General features: G+C 38.3%; 1 protein-coding gene across 1 annotated transcript in view; it reads right to left on the bottom strand.

Annotated features, from left to right (window-relative positions):
* Positions 1–23281, bottom strand: part of ROBO1 (roundabout guidance receptor 1) — a 707430-nt gene that overhangs the window by 363050 nt on the left and 321099 nt on the right. The window contains exon 3 of the mRNA XM_062602019.1: positions 7428–7511. Coding sequence (XP_062458003.1) covers positions 7428–7511 — 84 coding nt within the window. The remainder of the gene's footprint in view (positions 1–7427; positions 7512–23281) is intronic.

Genomic DNA, 23281 nt, shown 5'->3' on the forward strand with positions numbered 1-23281 from the left:
CATTAAGGCCTCTGTCAAAATAGATTTTCCATTCTCTGATTGTTTTAATAGGCCTTTCCTGCACCTTCTCCAGCTCCAATTCCTTTTCCTGAGATGTGGTTGTTTAGAGCAATCCCCAGTATCTTGGTTATACTGACTGCTACTAATGTCACTGTTGGACAAATGCGTCACAAAATGTTTTGCCCCCACTCCTCCTTTTTTTGATGGAGTGTGAAGAGGGATAGGGGACAGTGGGGGTGGTGTCATCTTAAGTTGGTCTGAGGGCTACCAGAAACTCAATAACTGGTTGAGAAACATGGTATGTTGCTATTGCTTTTTGTTTTAATCAAAGCTTTGCCTTGAATTATAACACAATAACTGGAGGAGATTTTCTATAAACTTCTTCATAAAAACTAGCAGTGAAAGATTTATGTAAGTGGGTGTCTCTGTGCTCCAATATTGCTCCTGTGTGTTTTAATTATTATTGCCTGAATATCGCTATTGTTGACAGGCAATTCTATTGATTCATGTTATATTTACATTTATATTTTGATACAAATTAAAAAGAATCCTCAGTATTTGTTGCAGACGAATGCTTGCAAAAAGAAGCACAAAACTGAAAGGACCTTTCTGGCAGCTTAGATTGACATGGCAAACAGAGATTGCTGATAGACAAGAGCAGGGGATTCTTTCCTTCTTTCTTTCTTCTTTTTTAAACAAGCATAACAGTACCCATCTGTTCCTGGATTTAGAATGCAGATGTACTCTAAGAAGTAACTTTGTAAAACTGGTGTCACAGGGCTCTGTGCTCATTGTCCCAGTGACTCAAGAGCACACTTGCTCAGTTGGCAAGTTTTAAAAACAGAGGAAGACTATGAAAAAGGTCTTAAAAGCTAGGCTTTTACATATCCTGAGATGTGAAAGTCAAGAAATCTACTGTGTGTAACTACTAAAAATAAGGACTCTGTAACTGCAATTAATGTTGCTGCTATCTAATCTAGCAATTCATTGAGCTCTGTTAGATATCTATTGGTTCTGCAGTGCGAACAAGCATTTGTTTTTCCCTTCAAAGTTGTGGCCGTGATGAACTCTGCAATATGAGCCATGCCAATAGCTTACTTGGAATACTCAAACAGAAACAAAATCTTTGTTTTTTTCAGACATTGCTACCTACCTGCTTCACATCTGAAATGACAGCCTCCTCCCAGCCCAAAATACCCTAGCTCTACAACATATGTCTTTTTGCATTCCATTAGAGAAATTCTGCTTTTGTTTCACGTGATTTTTCCCCCAGTATCACTCATTCTTTCTAATCCTTAAAGATGATAATTTAGAAGGAATTTCAAATCAAATAGCAACCATTTCTTTAAAACATTCTTATGTGTCATTGTGTTGCATATCATAGCTTTTTCTCCTCTCAGACACAAAACCTATATGCATATTTACTACTTCTACTAATGTGTTAGAAAAAAAATGGCTGAAAAGTACTCCATTTCTCACAGGATAATTATTACTCTAGATTTCCACCTTTGATGTAAAAGAAGTCTTAGAATACTTCTTGAATGTGTTTTTAGAACTTCCACTTTATAATACATAGGGTAACCTATGTAAAATTACTGGAATAGAAGAAAAAACATCTTAGAAATTGCCACAAAATCAAAAGAGATTTCCCCTTCATTTCCTGAAGGGCTCACCAAGGGCAATCTGTCTTATTTGACATGAGACAAAAGGTGATCCACTACAATTCTCCTGATCACATAACAACATAGTAGTAAAAAAGAAATGGAATGTGAAAGAGATGGGATCCATTGTCATACAAAATAACACTACCACATATTTTCAAGGCCAGGTTGGACAGAGCCTTAGGCGACATGGTCTAGTGTGAGGCATCCCTGTCCATGGCATTGGGGTTAGAACTAATGATCTTAAGGTCCTTTCCAACATAAACCATTCTATGATTCTATGTTTTCATTATTAAAATCGGGGGGGGGGAAAATCCAAGTCTAACTTTCAGTCACATGTGGGAACCATGGGACTTCGTTGCATACTGCAAAAGTCTTTCGAGAAGACCGTGAATAGAAAAGTTTATGTGGAAAAATTGGTTTAAAAAGCCATGAATCTACTTAATGAAGAGTGGTGATCCTTGTCTGCAAACATTTGACTATTTAGTGCTAATTTTACAAGCCATCATTCTGATCTCTGTGACACAAGTGATACTCTATGATCTGTTAAATGATCCCCAATATTTATGTCACAGTTGATTTAACAGGAAATGTGCTACTTCCTGGAATATAATGCATGCACACACTTCAACGGCACAGAATAATGCAATCTTAGAGATTACTCTGCAGCCATTGATTATGCAGAAAAGAACTGAGGCTCATACTTGGTGCTTACTACCCTTGTACTATCCTGGGGAGGTAAAAAGAAGGCTAAGTGAGCTAAGTGTGAATGGTGACTTCACTAATCAGGCCAGCAAACCACATGAGAAATCTGATATGGAGATATTAATTACTTTATCCTTTTCTCGAAAATCTGTTCTAGAGGGTAAATATTAAATAAAAAAGTAGATTTAATGGTTTTAGTCAAGACAGTTTTTAGCATATGCGCTTCCTTAGGTTTCTTCACTCCCTGCTGCAGCGCTGTGGCTCTCAAAGCTCCTCAGACACAATCTATCGTCTGCTCCATTTGACCACTAACCACAGGCTTTTCTCTTGGAAATCCTGACTTCATCTAAGACCTTTCCTTCTATGAGGTTTTGGCTTTTTTTTTTTTTTTTTTGGGGGGGGGTGGTGGTGGTGTGTTGTTTTTTTTGTTTTCAAAATTCTCCATCTCCTGAGTTCCTCCAGTATCTGATTTCAATGATTTTCTGTATTTCTCCCCTCATATACAGTGAGAACTCTTCTAGATCTTTTCCCTTGCTTCCCATCCTTTTCTGTTTGTCGCTGTACTTACCCGAAAGACATTAATGAAAAAATAATGATGGGTAAGTTAACAGTTTCTTTCCAGTCTAAAATAACTGTCCAAACAACAGCCTTTGTCTGACATCTCCACAGCCTAAACTTCACAAAGACCTGAATTGCTACTTGCATCTTCCATTCCCCTGCCTTCCTTTGGTGATCAGAAAAGATTACGTTATATTCTCTGGTGCACGCGCTTATCAGCTAGCTCTCATTTCAGAAGTTAGATCCAAACTGATAGAGGTGGGATTGCTTGGAATCATTTTTAGGTATCTACATCACTGTCAGTCAGCTACGTCTCCTTTAAAGTCTGGAGAAAGAGAAACAAGCATAGTTATAGAGCAGTTCAGAAAACTACTTACTATGTTATCCTTAGGGCAAGTTAAATACAAAGCAAAGTACCTAATTCATGTGTTTTTATCCTGTTGAATGTCACTTTGATCTGGCCTGTTCATAGTTAAAATAGTAATTTAGATTATTTACTATTACAAATCTCAACTATGCAATTATTTTCCAGTCTGGCCTTGACAGAGTTAGAATCAGTCTTTTGTGAGATGTAGACAAGGTAATCTTCCTGGCTCATTTCTTTAAACTGATAGTTACAGTTAAAAGTTTTGGTGATTTTTTTAACCCTAAATCCTTTGCTGAATCAATCCAGATATGTCTAGCACATTTTTAATATGCTACCTATGTGGTCACATCAGCTTTTACATATTTTTGATTCTTAGCATTTCTCTTTTATCAGATATGCAAGAAAATCCTTCCTATAAGCTCCTTCAGTCTAACATCAGTGTCATGCACATGGAACAACCCTCAGTGACTGCAAGTCCTTTCTTGATTTGTTATCTATTCAGCCACTCTTTATTTACATTACCAAAATGAGCACTTTTGGAAAGTATTTGACATAGATATGTATGCAGTCTCTCTCTTTGGGTCTACAATTAACAACTAATAATCAGAGTTATTAATAATATTATAGTTAGCTATCAAGGGTATTATAGTTAATATCTAATAATATAATCATCAAGTAGCAATATTATGTTTAATAATTACAATCATAATGATCATAATGATTATTTTAAGCATAAAACCTGATTATCTCCAAAAAGTACAGCTCATTACACTATTGATTGGGGAGATAAAAAAATATCTAATTTGGTCCTGTCACATACATGAGAAGTCAAATACAAGTTCATTGTTTTCCTATAATAGCAGTCTTGAAATTAACCTACTCCAATCTTTATCTGGAATAGCTTGGGTTAGCAGCTCCTCTCTCCTCCCCCTGAAACTACCTGATGTGTTTCCTATTTGGTAGGAAGGTTACTTCTTGAGTAGGTTACTTCTCAAGTGGAGACAACTGGGATAGCCCAAGACTTCTGGATTTAAAGAGGACTTTAGGAGAAGACACTGAAGCACTCTCAAAGAGTCATGTACCTCCTCTTCAGAACAGTATGAAACAGCTGCATATATTAATCCTGAAAAACACGTGTAAAGAAAAATCTGTAGGAAAAAATTATAATCTTTAACCCTGAAACTTCCCATCCTAGTGAATGCTTTGATTATTTACCTTGCAGATAAACTTATATAGAACTAGAAGGAAGATGTGCCCTACAGCGTATCACTACTCTTAGTATGACTAAAAATGTATGATCCTACTGTATAACAGCAGTTATTATCTTGTTTGTGGTTTGCCCATTCAGACACCCCCTGAAGATAAATATGGGATTACAAAATAAACTGCTGCTTTTTTTTGCCCATTGGTCCAGACATCCTGGACTTTATTTGAGTGCTTTTAGAAATGACACAGAGTTCTGTCAATACAAATAGGTTTCTGGAATGGTTTCCTATTGGTGAATGGAATTCTATAGGTAAGAGAGCAAAAAATCATCTAAGAATGTTTCTGTAAAGTCCAGGAATTCCATATTAGGCCCACATGAACAGGCCCATAAATTGGAAAGAATTGTAACTTTACCTGTAAGATTGTATTACAGTTAATGTTATTGTTAAAAATCCTTACTGATTACTATAGAAATTGGTTGGACTAATTTTAATAAATACCTCAGGGCTTTTCCATATAAACCATACACACGTGGTGCTACTGATTGCTGTTACATAATGGAGAGAAAATACTGGATCATTAAATCTTTAAACATGAAAAACTTGGTCTTTCCTTCATTTAGTGAGCAATCAAATAGAGGCACAGAAACTCCAGTTAAACAAAACCAGCCATCCTCTCAGTTTTCATTTTTGGTCAGCTTGTGTTTGCTTCTAAATTGATCCTAACTTTTGTGCTCGCTTGGGAAATGCCTATTGAAACACAGCCTAGAGTTAAGATCCGCAGCATCTGGGGAACTACTAGACCAGTGTTTGATTTTGTCAGTCCTTCCAAATGACCCCATTAGCCTCTGAGAGGTAGGTTAAATGGCTGCAATACCACACAGAGCCCTGTCCTTGGACACAGCATGCAGAAGCGATGTATGCACCTTGATTCTGGTGAAGGATCCCCCGGGTGGAGAGATGCAGAAGGGTCTGTGCTCTGCTTGGGAAGTTGTCTCACATCCCCGGGCTCAGCAAGGAGCTCCTGTCTTAAACACTGCCTTATATGTCTTAAATACTGTCCTGCAAGGTGGGGACAAAGTCTCCACTGCAGAGCAGCACTGCCTGCATGCCTTGCACTCTCTGCCTGCCATCACCTACCTATCACACTTACCATAGGGGTTCCCAAGCCAAGCCTCCAACCCTTCTCGGAAACATGCCAGTGGGAAAATGTAACAGTGTCTCCCACTGGTATCTCCCTGCTACTCTTGTGGCTAACGAGGCATGTGGAGGGTTCACGCAGGGCCCCATTTCCCACCTCCATGGGCAGATACGGAGATGTTGTGAGTGGGAATCTACCTGTCAGGCACCAGCCCCAGGCCAGGCAGGGGTGATGGGGCTGGAGGGAACCAATTGCTCCTCTCCAGGTAAAACTAAGCAACTTTAATAACAGAATCTGACTCACTGTCCCAAGTAAATTAGCGGCTGTTTAAACACAAGACATAGGTTCATCATTCCCAGCCCTGTTTTCTGTAAGAAAAATCTAACTCACAGTAAGTTAAAATAAGCATTCTTTAATCTATACTAATTTTCATTTTGCCAGTATGGTGATCTCATATGCATCAGGAGCATAGACGTGCCAAACTTGGAGTAAATATTCAGAAGGTAGAAAAACCTAAATAATCCCCATGAAGCAGGGTTCATGCTATGTTTTTCTAAGAAGGCATCTATCTTCTTGACTGAGGGGAAATTTGTATTTCTTTGCTTTTTTACCTTTGTAGAAAATAGTACCTTAAACTGGAATGAAATTATGTATCAATGTTTTAAACCACATGCAGGGATGATTGTGAGGGGTAGGCGATGAAAGCTATAATCATTGTGAGTGGTGCATAACAGACATGAAGCTTTATGAAAGGGCAAGAAATTACTCCCTCTCTTACACGTATCTTCTTGCATCCTGCAAGAGTGTCTTAGTTACGAATATCTGATTCACACACATACTTGACTACATGCAATTTTACGCAGTGTGAGCAGTGGTAACACTAGTAACCCACCAGAAAGTATTTAAAGAACACCGTCCAGTCAAATGTTCAACTCATTCTCCCTCCTTCCCTTTCCAAAAGTTGCTACCACCAGAAGAGTTACCTTCATAACCTAAAGGTCATTTAGATCGAGTCTGCCATGTGCTGAACCAGCAGTAGTTCATGAAAACCCTACAAGCAGGGACTGTGCAGCTGAGCCTGTGCTCTGGTCAATAGCGTGACTCCTGGAGCTGGGTATCATGTCAGCGTGCAGGGGAGTTACAGGACTGGGTTCCTCAGAGATCACTGTTGCAACACACTGTATGGTGCTGCTTATCTGTGGCTTTTTCTATTTGGCCTAGAGACAAGTTTCTCTAGTTTATGCAAAGCAGAAGTCAATGAAACAGATTCTTCTCCAATCACATCTTAGTGTCATTTGGAGTTGTTTTCCCTGCTGCAATACATGTTACTTTTGTTTATAACAGAAACAAAGCAAAAACAAATAACAACAAAACCCAACCAAACAAACAGACCAAAAAAGCCATCATGAACATGTGGAAAACCCCTGCCTTTGGCCTTTGGAAAAATTTCACCAAGATGATATATTGCCTCATGCACGAATATTCCCAGGATTCGAAGGAAAATAATGGGTGCATTGTTTCAACAATAGAACAATCACTTTAAACATTTAAATCATTGAAATGTACCAATGCACACATAAAGACAATTATCTGGGTTAGTTAAAAGGCACAATGTTTCCCAGCAGTACCAGCAAATGTTGAACTTCTAGGGTGATGGTGAAAGACAGGCAGGTAGCAAAGATGATTAACCTCCTCCCCCCCCCCCCCCCCGTACAGGTGGTAATGGCAGATGTAGGTGGAAAGTGTCAGAAGAAGGCAGTCAAGGAATATTTTGGAAAGATGCACTCTACCTGTGTAGCCCAGTGAATTGTCGCCATTATCAGAAGTGGGGAGTGGTGTCCCGCTGTCGTTCCCCCTCTCTAGGTCGTCGGAGTCTGTCGGAAACAACACCAGAGCTGCTGATGGGGTCACAGGAGTAACAGGAGTTGCCATTTTGATCACAACACGTCCAGACACAATTAAATCCACACATGACAGCAAGAGCCACAGTGCCAGCGCACCTTCGTCCTTTCCCCGCCTGTGCGGTGGTGGTACCCAGTGAAAGGTGGCTGCGAGCATTGCCCAGGGTCACCAGAACGCTGCCTCCTGCCCCTCTCTGCCCAGTCCAAGCCTCACACTGCAGCCCACTCGACACAGTGGCCACCCTGCCAACCAGCCAGCACAGGCTGTGGTGAGCATATGGGGACGGGAAGGCAGGGGAGCTGACTGCTAGCATTGCTAATTTCCCACCTTATTGTTAATCAAAGCTATTGACTGTGATCACTCCCCATCATCGCTTCATCTCCTGGCAATTACAGACTCAGGGGACTTCACCTCTTTGTGGGGAGGAGGCGGGGGGACAACTGTGCCTTGACAAGCACGGGGCGGGGGGGCTGCTCTACTTCTGGAAGATGGGGCAGGGGAGAGGCATAGAGCCCCTCTATGAAAAGGCAACAGTTTAGCAGCATAAGGAGTAAGATGCATTTTCTGAGGTGAAAGATGCGGCAAGGAAAAAAGATTTACATCACATTGAACAAAAAATAAAACAAGGGAAGGCAGCTGGTCAGCTAAACACATAAATGAACGCGTGTTTTAAGACCCCAAGATAAATTGCTGATCGAAGCACCGCAAAGCACCACGAAGATAATTCATAATAACCAACTAAATCATTCAACGCAAAAAATGAAATGAAAATCCCTGTAGCTCTGAAAACAAAACAGCACAACCCAAAGGAATTTGTTGTCAGTCTTTTTAGTCTTGTCTATGCAGCTTAATGTAAAACTGTTTTTCTCAACTTAAACTCTATTTTTCATTTACTTTTGATAGTGCATTGACAGATAACACCTAAAAAGAAACATTCATACTGTGTTCAGAAAAAGCTGCAAGAATCAAACCTCATTGCAAGGATATCACTACCATAACAATGGGCTGCTTATTTCTTTTCCCTGTTGACAGGTGTCTGATAATTTATTAATTATTGCAAAGACCCTGAATAGAAAAGATGGGTTTTTCTTTCTCACACACATATTCTGGACTTCTACAATGAATAAAATTAACTTTTCCTTTTCAATAAGACACACGTGCTGCTAAAAATCAGTCTTAAGTTTCACAACACCTAAAGCAATGACAAATGGAATTAAATTAGAAAAAAAAGTAAATGTATTTTGTCTCTGGACACTTCATGTTACTACCTCAGTCCATCTGATTTTTTAAATGTGATGCCAAGAATCACATTCATATTCTCTATTAATTTTTTAAGCAATCTTACAGCATCCTACATTTAAAATCTTTAATACAATACAATAAATACAATTAAAAATCTTTTTAATGAATAACAACAGAGAAACAAAAAGAAAACCCAAATCCTCAAGACCGATCCACTTAAGGGGACTTACTGGACAAAAATGTCTTTTTAAAAGTCAACTAAGACTGGTGTGCAAATGAAGTAAATCAAAGACCAAACAACAAAAAATAACCAGGCATCAAGGTGGTGCTTCATCTTGGCAGATGAAAAGAGTTAAATATGTTCATTTATTGGTCCATTCATCTTTGCTGCCTCACTAATGGCCAATGTCACGTATATCTTTAAAAGCTGCTCTGAAAACTGCTGTGTTGCGACTGGATCAACATTCTGTTTCTCCCACTTGCTCACTTATTTACAATCAAGGGTTGATTGGGTCAGAGTTTTAAATTACAGCAGTAAAGGACAGGAGGACGGGACGTTTTATTAAATCAAGTGGCAGAAGCTGTGACTACATTTTTAGGGCAAATATTTTGTAATCGACTACAGAAAACTCATAGTGGGATTTCAAGCAACAGACCTGCTGATCATTGCTTTGAATGATTGATAGCCTTCTAGGAGATTTAACCACACACTACTCAAAATGAAGAAGAAACAATAAGATGCACCGAAAGCTACCAGAGTGTTCTACCCATCAGTGTAATACCTAGCATCATGTACAAAATACAGCTGCATGATAAATTGGTATTTTTTACACAATATACCTCTTCAGACAGAGCATTCCCAGCAATGGGCACCCTCCTTGTAACACCTCAGCAACCAACCAATGATAATGCCCTTTAGCATTGGTTTCAATTATTTTAAACTCCTAAGGCTCACTTAGTGGCTTAGGAGTCATTTTTACACCTTTTGAGCCAGTTGCCGTGCCAAATAAAAGGTGCAGGGAATGAATTATAAAACCTGGGACAATTCACTTGATGTCTAAGAAATTTCAGCTTGGCCTGAATCAAATCAGAGGCTGAATTTAGTGGCATCCCTCAGAGAAATGACATAATCACTCTATAGCAGGTTTCATAGATATGGCAGAGACATATCCCTCAAACAACTTTCCAGTAAGGTTGAATGTCTTGGTTGAATTTCTGTGAAGCCTTGATTACCAAAGAGAAAAGAAGGAGCAAGCCACCCTTTATCAACTGCTACCGTACTTTTCTTTCACAAGAGCACTTGAGAGAGGCCTCATTTGACAGGGGGAACCCCCTCATCATTATGAAAAATACCTCATTCTCTCTTTACAGAACTGTTTCCAGTGCCACCATTCATTAAGCTGGGCAAGTGTCTTAAAGCATTAAAAAAAAAAAAAACCAACAAACATCTATTTTGATTTGATGTAAGAGTGCTAAGCACTGAGTGGCCTCGCTTTTTGATGGTATGGTTTCAGGTTTAGTCAGTGCAGCCCAAGTACAGATGACGTCTTCAAAGCAGCAAGAGGATTTGGCTTAATCTACAAGTTTAGAATAAGTTTAGGTGTTCCAATGACAGTAGGATAGCATCAAATATTTATGTGAATATAGGGAACCTTTTCCAATGAAATTTCCACTGAAATCTGTCAGTTATTCCAATTTATTGGATTGTAGCAGGTGTGACTAAGCACCGTTCCTGCTTCAATTTACATATCTTTAACTCTGCAAAGTGAACAGAAAATCAGAATAGTAAATATGTACTAGTGTTACTCATTCTCTTGGCTCCTAAAACACATCAAACCGGACACATTTATTTTCATGATTACTTACATTTAAGTTCTCTGTGCAATTGTAGCCTCCAAAATTATATTAAACATGTTTTTAACCATGGCTCTGATATTTGTAGAAAGTCACTAATGTTTTGGTGTTTTTTTTTCCCCACCAGTCACAGAAAGTGATGCCATCAGTTACTGCTTCTTTTTTACCAAGGAGATACATCTGTATGACATGCTTTATTGACAATGCATCCTTAAAAGTCCCTAAGCACTTCAGTGTTGATGCTCTGCCCTATCCTCCTGAAGGACATAAAAAAAGCCACTGAAAAGACATAAACAGATGCAACTTCTTACTACTGTAGGGATCTCATGTTTCTCTGTTTCTACACTGGTCATTGTTTATATGAAATTAAAGCCATCTATTGAAAAATGTCTGACTACAGAAATAGTAACTGTTATCATATTTAATTCCAAAATACATAATTTCATTATTTCTTGTTATGTTTCTCTAAATTTTTTTTGTCATCATCAGCTCAGCGGTACAAAATTGGGAGGAAACAGCATGAACATCATTTTGCAAATGAACATTAATAAAAGATCAAGGTGAAGCAAATGAATATAAACTACTATCAATATTAGAATTGTGTTCTACAAATTGGATCAATTCCCATTGATCCCTTTCTAGCAATCTAGAGGAATTCAGGAAGAGGCATCAGAAAAAAATCCCAAACAAACTGTGAACACATCAAACCACAACCTAAGATGAGGAATTAAATTAGTAGCCTGTTTTGTTATTTTTTTGTCTGTATTTTGATTTATTCTACATTTTAATTAGAGTTACAGTAGAAATATGCTATAATATGTCTTAAGGCATGTTTGATTTAATTCTATTTCTTCTTTTGAGTATTCAATAATGCCAAAACTTTTTATGCTATCCGTGTAGATACATAAGAATAGTACCTTGGGAAGAACTACTGTTAAATTAATAAATCTGTAAGAACTAACTTTTGCAGAGAGAAGTACTATCTAAAATTATATGTTTATTTAGAAAAGGACAGACAAGCTTTCAAGAATATAGGCCTACTCTTCAGAGCTCTAACAAAAAGGAAAAACTTTCAAACTGTGTGCAGAATTGGAAATAATTAGGCCACTATTAGACTATCACACTTGCAGGTTTACATTGGAAGCCTATGTAGCACATAGCTGACTAATCTGGAGAATATCCTTACTGAAGTTTCACATTACCTGAAAGGAAATGCTCTATTATTTTTCATAAGGCTTAACTAGAGCAACTTTGTAGAGACATTCATATCCAGCAAGCTAACTAGTTTAAATTGGATAACTTAAGGGAGTTGTGGCCATTTTCATCAGCTAAAAGTCTCCACAAGTGATTAAGATGATCTTCACTAAAACTGGACACTGCTCAGCGCCTCATCTGAAAAGTTAAGAAAGGTTTAAGCTAAGAGGAAAAGGCAAGAATTTGTTCTCGCACAAAGCCTTTATTCTGAGGATTTGGCACAAGTAAATTACAAATAAATCCATAAGGATGATTTTTATTAACAGTCTGTACAAATATGTTCTAGCAACTCAGTATGTGGTTCTAAAAATAAAATGTACACTTATGTACAGGTACAGAAATGTTATTCATTACACACAAGACAGAATTTTCTGTTAAGATCAGAACACTTCATGGTGCTATTAAAGAACTCTTAGACACACATTTTTCTAAAACAAGGAAGAATACAGCTTTTATTTAATGGTTTGAGTGTGTTTTTTGGTTGTCTTCCAAGATCAGTGCAGATGACTTACATCCTGACAAAAACCTCAGTAGTGGATGCTACTTAAACATTTTTCCTTCCCTTCATGATTCATTCACTAACAGCCTTTACCTCAGTAAAAGGTAAATGAGGACTTCAAGTTATGCAAAAGCAGTAAACAACCTCTTTGCATCTTTATGCTGTCAGTAAACAACCTCTTTGCATCTGTTAGCAACTTCAACCCAGATCCAGCAAATATATTTTACGGAGTAGCATAATTATGTTAGGTTTGTTGTTTGGGATTTTTCTTTAAATCTGCATCACTTGCTTTCAAATTTTAAAGCTGAAGTGTTATGTGAGATCAGTCACACAGGAAACCATATGAATATAATAATATAGCAATATTTCTGACCAAACGTTTAAATTCTCAAAACTTGGTATTTAGCAGAGCATGTAAATATGCACTTACAGTGCACTTATAGTCTTTGATGCTCTCAAGCTTGTTTGTTGTCCTCTCTCCATTTCCTCCCACACCTTGACTTCTCCTAGCTATTCATGGCTCTTCTTAGGCTGTCTCTTGTAGCTCTCTTCTGTCCTGCATCTGCTCCCATTTCTTTCCCTACCAGATAAACCTGAAGTTAAGAGCCATTTAGGCTAATTAAATGGTGCTGGAAGTGAGTTAACAGGTGGTGGCCCCAGCTGCTTCAGTTGCAGGGGCAGATATGAGACCCATCACTAGCCTGTATAAGGCGCTATGATTGATTAGGACAAGAAGCCATTTTCTAAGGAGGAACAACCAGATTTATAACAGAACTTTCTTCTCTAAGAGAACAAGCAAACTTTCTCCAGAAAATACAGAAATAAATTACTTATTTTGAAGTGCTTACCAGTCATTTGACTATGTTCAATATGGCATAGGAAAAAGACCTATTTGGCACAGATTTCCCCATATCAATGTTTTGTTCTAAATCTGACCTTACTTTAGGAAATATCCTCTTGCCTGGAAGTTCTCTTATTTTGTTTTATTCCCCGTAAACTTCCACATTTCTCAAGGGAGTTCTGATTACTGTGGGAACTACTACCAGACATTTAAATAACAGCAACTAGCACCATGTGCAGTTGAAGAACTGGTTGTGCAAGCTTCCCATGCACTCCTCTAACTCCACTGGACTTCTTTCAATAATCCCATAACCAGTGTAATCAACTCTATGAGACTGCAGTAAGTCCTCCAGGCATTAACCCCTGGAGCTGCTCCTTTTATGACTTTAGCCCTGTTAAGTTCATTTTGACACTGAATTATGCAGCTGCTTTACAAGTAGCTGCCCCCAAAATAGTACCAAAGAACTGGGTTCATTTTCTCTTTACTGTAGAACTGGAGCACAGCAAGAAATCTATCATGCTTAATTGCATCTTGTTTTATTCAGCTGAGTGGTGAACTTGGGAAAGGTGATGAATTTCCCTCATTAATGACTATTACAGACAAACAATGAAAAATGAGGAATTAATTCAACATGCCAACTGCGGTAGCCTTACAGTCACGTGACTTGAAATTAAAACTACCACAAAAATGAACATTGAAAGGGACACAGACAATTCAAAAGCTGAGAAAGCTCTTTCTCATCCCTTTGCTTTTTGGTATATGCAGTGTCATCTTCTGAGTTGTCAAAGACATATCTGCAACACAGCTGTGTCATTTACATTTTACTAGTCTATCTGCAGAACTCAGTGTGAAGAATAATGTTAAATCAATGTATGTCAATGCTTGGTTATAGAAAGAATGGACAAACTGCACTGATACGCTGTTTGGAAAGGGAATATACTGCACACCTCGTAAGCCTATTAAAACTGCTAGATAAGCAAGAAGGTCTCTCTGACATTGCCAGAATCCCAGGTCCTTTCTTGAAGAAGACAATCCTAGCTACATTTCTATCTGTCCTGGTTTGGTTCCTTCCCACCCTTCGCTGTTGCATCCCCCCTTCCTCTTGCCCTCCCCTCCCACTTTCCTTTAGAAGGACAGCATTTGGACTGTTTTCTGTTGCCCACACACGTTCTTTACTTCCCAACAGTGACTTCAGCCACATTGCAATTACTGATACCCTTAGCATAGCAATTTCTCAGAGGAAATGTTGCTAGTTTTCTCTCTGAAGGTCCTCTTATTTTCATACTTAAAGACACACATTCTATTAACCTGTATTCTGTACAATGCAAAAACCTGATGATGCTATATCCTATGGTGTGGTTCAAGGATTAAAACCAGAGGTTTCAACTCCGTTGTAGTTTACAATTATAATCTTTGTAGCCTAACAGGAGTAAGGAACAGGGATGATTTTGAAGTAAAATGAAAAGGAGAACTGCAAGGTAAACAAATACGCTGATTTGGGAAAAGGCATGGAGTTGAAAAACCATGCCAATTAGTACAGCTCTACAAGAATAAACCTACAGCAAGCTACAAGCATCATCAAATCACAAATACATATCCATGCAAAGTAGCAGTAAATTGACTCTGTCCAGAATTCCCTTTCCTATTCACATTCCAAGACAATGAATTACCTGCAGCCATCAAATGATACCCACTTGCAACACAACTTTTTTTTCTTTTAATTTTAAATGCAAAGAATGTTTTCTTCATACTAAGCAGAGGCAAGTACTTCAGGGAAATTTTTGTCTTTCAGTATTAGATGACAGGGGTTCTTTCTGTAAAGCTCTTCCTAAGAGCTCCTACTTTCATGCAGTGAAATGAAATGCATCCTACAAAGGAGGTTTTTAAGTTTGTCCCTTGGAGAGAAGAGAAACCATACAACAGGTGTTCCTCCCGCCTTTGTTTACCTGAGCTGACTACTCTCTGCTCAAAGCCATATCCTTAAGAAAAAAAAGAAAAAAAGATGGAGCATGTAAGCATTTGCCTGGAAAATTTGATATTAGGCTCAAGTCCTTTCTTGTTAAAGCAGCAAAATGCTCCCATTGACTGTATGGCGGGTTCTGTTAGCACAGCTGTGAATACTTCAGGGAAACGGGAGAAAGATACACAAATAAAGAATTAGCAATTACTATCTACCTCGTAATGAAACATACACATACGTCCCCATCAACTTAATAGTTCTCAGTCTGAACAGTCTGAAAGATTCGTAAAATGGTGGTCAGTTAATTTAATGGTTCCTAGTGGTTCTTTAGCATCTTCCAGCTGGGAATCTCATTTCTCACTGTGATTAATGTCAGCCTCAAAAGAAAGCACAGGGTCAAAAATTGCTCCAAGTTTATGAACTCAAACTCCAGACAAAATAGAATGACAATGAAATTAAATAGCTGAGGAGAACAATCAATAACTCTTCTATCTTGTCAGAATTCAGCTCTGCAAAATTAATACCAGATAAGAAATCATACAGCTGAGCAAGGGGTACTTGGATTTACAAGGATCTACAGATTTCTCTAGATATTGTCAGTTTGTAATATTGTGTATATTAAGCATGGGAATAGCTAGCTAGAGGCAGAAATTCTGAAACAAAGTAGGACCTTCAACAGATCCATGGGAACCCCTGAAATATTTAGAGCTGTAATTGGAAGCACAGAGTCCAAAACCATAAAGTGTGAATACTGAAAAATTCAATGTATCAAACTACACAAATATGATGACAACAATGCCACTGTAAAAAAGAATGCAGACATAGAAAAATTTTGATGGATAAGACTATCAAGAATGGCAAAGATGGATAAAATCACATATCTGTGTTCAAAACCAAACCAGATCTTTGAGATAAGCTACTCAATAAGACATAACCTTGTCAGAAACTTCAGTTCGTGTGTTGGTAGGTACAACCAACAACTAAATAGCAAATGGAAGGAAACAGTTATGCCACCCTTAGAGAAGCAAACCCAGAAAACCCATAATGCTAGAGATCAGGAAATCAGGCTTCTCATAGTAAGAGACTCATTTATCATCACAGCAATGAACTGAAAATGGAAAGAGAGGTGACTGAGAATGCATTGTGTCAGATTTACTTGTAGAAAGTTTCCCAAGTATATCATTGCTGACTGGGTCACAGCTTTAATATCTCCGAACTAAAGTACAACGCTGTAAGAGTGGCAGCTCGAAAAAAGACTTTCTTTAGCAAAGCCCGATTGTTTGTCCTGACTTCATTAAATGTGTTGGTGCAGCTGCTTTGGGCAGGAAATAAAAAGTACTTCTGAAGCAACATTATACATATCATATGTTTCTAGCATGATTGGTTCCATATTGTCAGGGCCCTCAAGCGCCTCTAGCAGAGTTCCTCAGCAAATTTTAATGCGTCAAACTGGATAAAAGTCAGAAGTAGATGCTTTATCCCTATGGGCTAGGATGACTGCTATCCAGCACAGAAACTCCAACAGGGAAGACAATGCCCTGGCTTCAGCTTGAGTACTGCAACTTCCCATGGGCTACCAATAAGAGCATGTGGCCCCCTCCAAAATTCTGCACACCTTTGTGCCCTCAGGGTTCCCCTCTGACTGTTCCTGGCTGAGACCTCAGCCCAGGGGTGCCACAGCTCATTGGCATTGGGACCAGCAGCCCTCAGCCCTTGCTGGGTTCCACAGCTGGGCAACAGGCTATCAGAGCACAGCAGATGTATCAATAGACTACGCGCATGTTCTTCAGCAACATTTTTACTACCTAGTTGATGGGGAACCTTATAATCAGGTTAAGTCTCTACTGAAAACTTCAGCTCACTTCAATGAACTTTTAAAACTAAATACACTGAGCAGCATACTACATAATAACAGTATACCAGAAGATCAAGCCACTGATAAACATGGAGCTGTTGAACCGGATCTGAACACATAACCCATCAGTTGCAAGCAACTGGTGGCTCACAGTACAGTGACACATCATAACTACTACTGAGCTTAAAAGACTGCATGCCATGTCTGAAGGTTTGCTAGCTCTGAACTTTGTCATATTACGTTACTAATTAATTATAGGTATGTCCAAGATTATTTCAAAGAGTATACTAAGCTTCTACCATACAACAGGCCAAAGTGGAAAAAGCATTTAATACTTTTATGGGCTTCAGATTTGTTTTATTGATTTTGGTGTGAGCGTAGTTATGAAAGATTATGGAAAAAGGAAACGAGCACAAAAACACCCCACAAGGACCTAGAGAAAGAAAAGCATATTTAGTGTATTGAAAACAAGCATGCTAGTGAAATTCTTATTTCAAATGAAAATCTTTTATTTTAGGAGCCCAGGCTACAGAAAATTACTGGAAAAAAATATCCTGTAATTTCAGAAGGTGCTAGATATGGAAAAAAAGCGACTAACACATCAGATCAAATAACATATCTAGTTAGAGACTGATCTGACATTGAACACTAGTTAGAAAGTAAAGCGACACAAAGCAGAATGGTATTGTTTTATTATACCAGGTCAATATTTCAAACAAATACTAAAAAAAATAACTCAAGATACAGTGAAGGAATTTAAACTTTAAAACAAAAGAAACAGTACTGAGTTTACCACATCATTCCCATTACTGAAGCTTTACAGTTTATCTAACTCTACTGAATCTTGTTGTTGTTCTACAGCTGGAGGAGATGTGACACAATATTGAAAGTATAACACTGGAGATAAATAAGCTGTGACTGCTCAAAACTGACCACAACTGAAGCATTAAGCAACTCAGTGAAAAGAACTTACAGCTGAGATGAAGGCTGTTTCAAGCAGACATCAGCAAAAGCTTCTAAACATGTTAAACATTTTAGAACCTTTTCTAAGCTACAAAAATCTGAGCAATGAGAGCAGAAACATTTGTCACTAGAAATAATATCATTAGAAATAATTTGGTTTCCCTATAGTTTTAATTTTTCTAAATGGCTATAGAAAATGGCTGTGGTTTTGAAAATACAGTCGTCTCAGAAAAGAATGCACTGACACATACAACAGCAAGTCATGTCTGGTGATGAAAGGCAAACAGGGTAAAACAAATAAATAACTAGAATTTCCCATCATCACTGACTGACTGTTACCTAGTTTTATGCAGATTGGCACTCATGCTTAAGAAGGCTCCCTAGGTAAACTCCTATTTAAGCATTTCTCATCAGCTTGAAACTTGAACATAATTATGTTTGACTAGATTCAGGCTGAGTGTGTCTCAGGGTCCTGCCTCCCCGGTCATCCCAATCAAGAGTCCTAGACAAAACTTTCCCTGGTTTCCCTGCAGCCCTCCACCACAGGTATCTCCATTGAAACGACCAAAAGACAGAAGCTGGTGTAGAGCAAAAGCTTGTCCTAATATGCAGATAAAATCTGATTCTATCTCACATCCACATAGCTCTGAGACTCCTTCCATCTTTATTTAAGATTCTGGTTAAGATTAGCAAGTGAATTCTGAAGTCACTATAGGAAAATACCCAATAGATGTAGACTATGTGATAAGAGAAACCCTATTCTGTAGCAAATCAGACTTCCAAGCCCTTCCCCATCCCACTCAGCTGAATTTATCAATATATATTTAAGAATTTGAACTAGTAACTTGACTACATGGCAGGGGGGTTGGAACTAGATGATCTTTCGAGGTCCCTTCCAATCTCTAGCATACTGTGATACTGTGATACTGTGATCTTAAGGTACTTTCCAACCCTAACTATTCTATGATTCTATGATTCTATATTTCATAAATCTGAATGACTGACTCTAATTCCACAATTTGAACAATTATAAAAGTTCTTACCGTTGAAAATAAAGGTCATTTGTAAGAAGAAATAAATGCACTTGAGAAAAATGCTATAGGCACATGAGGATTCTACTGGTGATATAGTATCAAAGAAAATTTACTTGAATTTAGGCTGACCCCTCATTCATCATATCCTGTGGGGGAGTCCGTTAATGACTATATTGATTCTCTTTTGTGTTCATTTTTATATACATCATCTAGCCAAGGTGAAAATAACCACAAGATATTAATTTCAGAGAAAAAAAAAATTTCAATGATAAATGTTTGAAGTTGCAGTTAAGAATTATTATGATACAATGGATTTGCTGTACTGAAATTGTAGGACATAATCATAGGAGCTCAGTGGGAAACATCACACAAAACACACTAAGTGATCCCTGGAAGCTAAGTATTGCTAGTAGCTGAAATGGACTTCAATAGAATTCTATCAGCTTAGGATCTGATCGATACATGTTAAGTGCCACTTTTTTCACTCAACTCAGGGGTACTGGATTGCTTGGGAACCTTTGATGGTTCAGAGAACAATGTGAACTAGGTAGCTGAGACCACAGTTTCTCTAGCCTACCAGTATCTGAAGATGAGAAAAGGAGGGAACTATTCCATTTCTATGCACATCTGATTTCACAGGCACCTCACAGAATTTGATCTTTATCTCTCACCAACATGTAAAAAAAAGAGCACACGACTCCCACCATAATGTTTATGTGTTTTGACGAAAAGTTGATGAATGAGAGAGATGGAGATGATCTTTCTTCCATGAGGAAGAAAGGGTGTTCTGCACTTCCTGCAACTGGCTTCAATCTGTGAATAAAGGCACAGAGCAGACTGAACTAGCGTGTGACTAAAACAGAGTACAAAATATCTAATAGTACCCTATCAACTCAATATGGCTTTTAAAAATACTGGAAGCAATATCAGCTTTTTCTTTGACCTCTCTTTCATTACATGCAACTGTTCTATCTTTCTTGTATGCTGTTTTTTGTTTTCCAACTAATGAGCTCAACTAACCACCAGTTCTTGATTCCCAGACTGATTCAATCTATTGTAATTTTATTTGCATATTCAGAAAGTTTAATCTCTGCAAGGACCTTTTTTGGTATTTTGTTCGTTCAAAACCTTCCTTCACAACAACAAACTTTTTCCCAGTAAAACTTTAAGTCTCCTGGGATTTTTGTGAACACTGTGTTTGCAAAGGCTTCCATTAACTGCTAAGGGAAGCTGCAAGGTGGTGGGTAAGTTTATCTTACAATTCTATTTAAGCTCTTTGGAAAAAGAAGAAGAGAGAAGAAGAAGAGAGAGGGGAGGGAGCGCACACACTCAGTCTAGTCTGTGGCTCCTTGGAAGAAAACGATTTATTCTGTATTTTTAATACTAGAAAAACTGAAAACAGATATTTGAGGAAAACAGAACCAGATCTCCCATTGCAGGGATGCTCAGTAAAACCTGGCTGGTGTCTCATGTGGTGCTCAACCACAGGGAAAACCTGGGCTTGAGAAGAGCCCCTGACTGCTGCAGCTGGGGCCGGAGCCCTGCAGAGGTCAGGGAGGTGTAGTGGTGCCTCCGGGGAGAGCTTCCATGGGGCCCGGCAGAGCTGACTTACAGCTGCTGCTGCTGGAAGAGGAGGAGATGAAATTAGAGCATGGAGGGGGGAGGCAGTGAGGGGAGAAAAGCAGAACGTCTAAAGAGATGAAAACGCCACCATTTCGCTTTCATCCCTCTCACATTCTCAGGAATTGCTTTAGGGGGCTGAAAGCCATCCCTTGGAAGTATGATTCCTCTGTCTTTATGCTTTGCAGGCATCTACAGGCAGGAGACAAAGCAATAATGCATTAGCACTGAAAACAGTGCAAACTCTTGTCGGAATCCCAATTAAATGAGCGCAGCCACATACATGTTCCTTCCACAAGGACTGTAACCAGTTATTTTAGTCAATATCCTCAAATATTCGGCAGTAACAAGATGACATCCCACACCGCCATCAACCCAAAATCCTCACAAGTAAAGACTGTTGTGAAGTTTTACGGTCACAAAGACCTAAACTTGAAACTTGGGAAATTGTAGAAGTGAAGCTGCACAACCAATCTTACCATGGCTTCCCCAGGCACTTCTTAGTCATTAATTCCACAAACATATCAAAGTATTCTCCCAGTGCAAAGAACAGATGATGTCCAGTCAACAAGTAACTATGCAATGTTTGATTACTCTTTGTTGTTAATACATATTCCAAATCTCACTGTAATGATAGTTTCATTTTGCTAAGTGACTTTGCCTTATCATAACTGAAGTTCAAAGTGTTTGAGGTGTGTAGACACTGAATGCTGACTATGAATCAGACTTTTTCAAAAGCAACAAACTTGCAGGCCTCAGTGCTGAATGTTCTGCAAATGTGAACTAATATATTTTCCCTCCAGACCTGCAGGCTGGGGGAGTTTCTGTTATCATCTCAGTTTTAAAGCTGAAAATCCGAGGTGTCATTGTGGTTAGAATCAAGTTCTCTGAAGAAAATTACTCTCTTCAGAATCCCACCACTAAAACCTCCAGCTCCATATTTAAAAGCTTGTAGTGCTGGAGCTAGCACAGGGAGAAAAGGACATGAGTGATGCCCCAGTACCCTGATGATCAATGTGTTTTGGAGCTTTTAATTTGCTGTGTGATAGTATGAGGTTTACTATTACTTTCCCAACAAAGCAAAAATATAAGACGAATATAAATATGCACGTGGAAGAAAACTGATTGCTGAGGCAAAGTTCTGTACGTGCTACAGAAAATAACGTCATGCTGACAATGGTTCATTTTATTTAAAGGACACAGTTTGTGACTGATTGCTGGGGAAGAAAACAGAGTTATTTTAGAGACTTTTTTTTGCTCCTGAAATCAAGAGAACTTAAAGAAAAGGAAATCTTAAGGAGAGAGAGACTTTTTGAAAGAAAGACTTCTAGCCTGGAAGCCATCTCAGCTGCTAAACTTCGAAATCATGCATCTTAATCTGTAACGCTCTTGCTGGGTTACCACAATCAGATCAATAGTAGTCAAATCCAGATAGGTACCAAGATGCCAGACACCCTTGCGGATCCATTCCCATGTCTCTCTCTTTATTCAGTTTATAAAATGCTAATAAAACATTCCCAAATTAGAAAATATGCATATCCATATCAAATTGAAATGTGCCTTAATGTCTTTGTTATTGCTATAAATTCCACTATCCAAAATGTTTCAGTAATGGTCTCATAGGGTTTGACAAGTTGTGAGACATAAATTTATCTAAGACAACAAATTAACCACTTAACCTTCTTAACCACTGAAAGTTTAAGGATTGTGTAAGTACAACTCTTATTTTACTAATCCTATACTTTGAAGAGAACATTGTAATTACATCTTCAGAAATGGCAACTACTGCACCCTGTGAAAGAAATAATGTTATTAAGCCTAAGTCCACCACTACTCCTGAAAGACAGCACTTTGCCAAGTGTAGGTATTCAGTGTTCTGTAAAACAGTGATTTGTATCTCACAGAACATCATTCCTGTTTTAGAGGCAATGACATGGACTTTCTTTAACATTAAGAGAATAAATACTAATATGTTGAGTATTAAAAATGTTCTTTCTGCAAGTCTCATAAATAGCCAAGTGACAATTTAGAAATACAAGCTCAGCTTTCTCAGTATGAGACCCCCAAGCTACCAAATCTAACTATGCCTGTCAAATATGAACACCACATCTGACCAGATTAGTTTTTGTCATTACCATAAACTAGTGTAAAAATTGTTTCTGGTATTTCTATGGTACTACAGAAGCCCCTAGTAACATTTAAACATGACATTCTGAATACCACTCAGTGGAATACTAAAACAATATAAGCTGGAAATACTTTCCTTCTTCCCAGGGTCTCACTGAATGCAAACTCCACATTTGAAGAACCTGAATTAACAGCTTCTAAGACTGTTGACTGTTGACTCAGGTTCTGCTAACTTCTATTATGAAATGAACTGCAAAATGAGTGGTACTTTTTTCTCTGTTACATAGAAGTACCCCCTGTCACCAATGTGATTTCTGGGATCATGTCTAAGTAAAGAAGCCAAGGCAGCTTGCTCTTTTGTAGTATAAGGAATTAGTGACATTTTAAATATATCAAAAAATCTTATTCTCAAAGAGTAAATAATTATGGGGTCTAAATATTTTTGCTTTATGAAGCCAGGCATAGCTGCATCATGCCCAGGTTATTCTCAAGA

The sequence above is a fragment of the Pezoporus occidentalis genome, unplaced genomic scaffold (genome assembly GCF_034315485.1).
Source record: "Pezoporus occidentalis ecotype Australia unplaced genomic scaffold, CSIRO_AGI_Poc_V1 ctg74, whole genome shotgun sequence".
Lineage (NCBI taxonomy): Eukaryota > Metazoa > Chordata > Aves > Psittaciformes > Psittacidae > Pezoporus > Pezoporus occidentalis.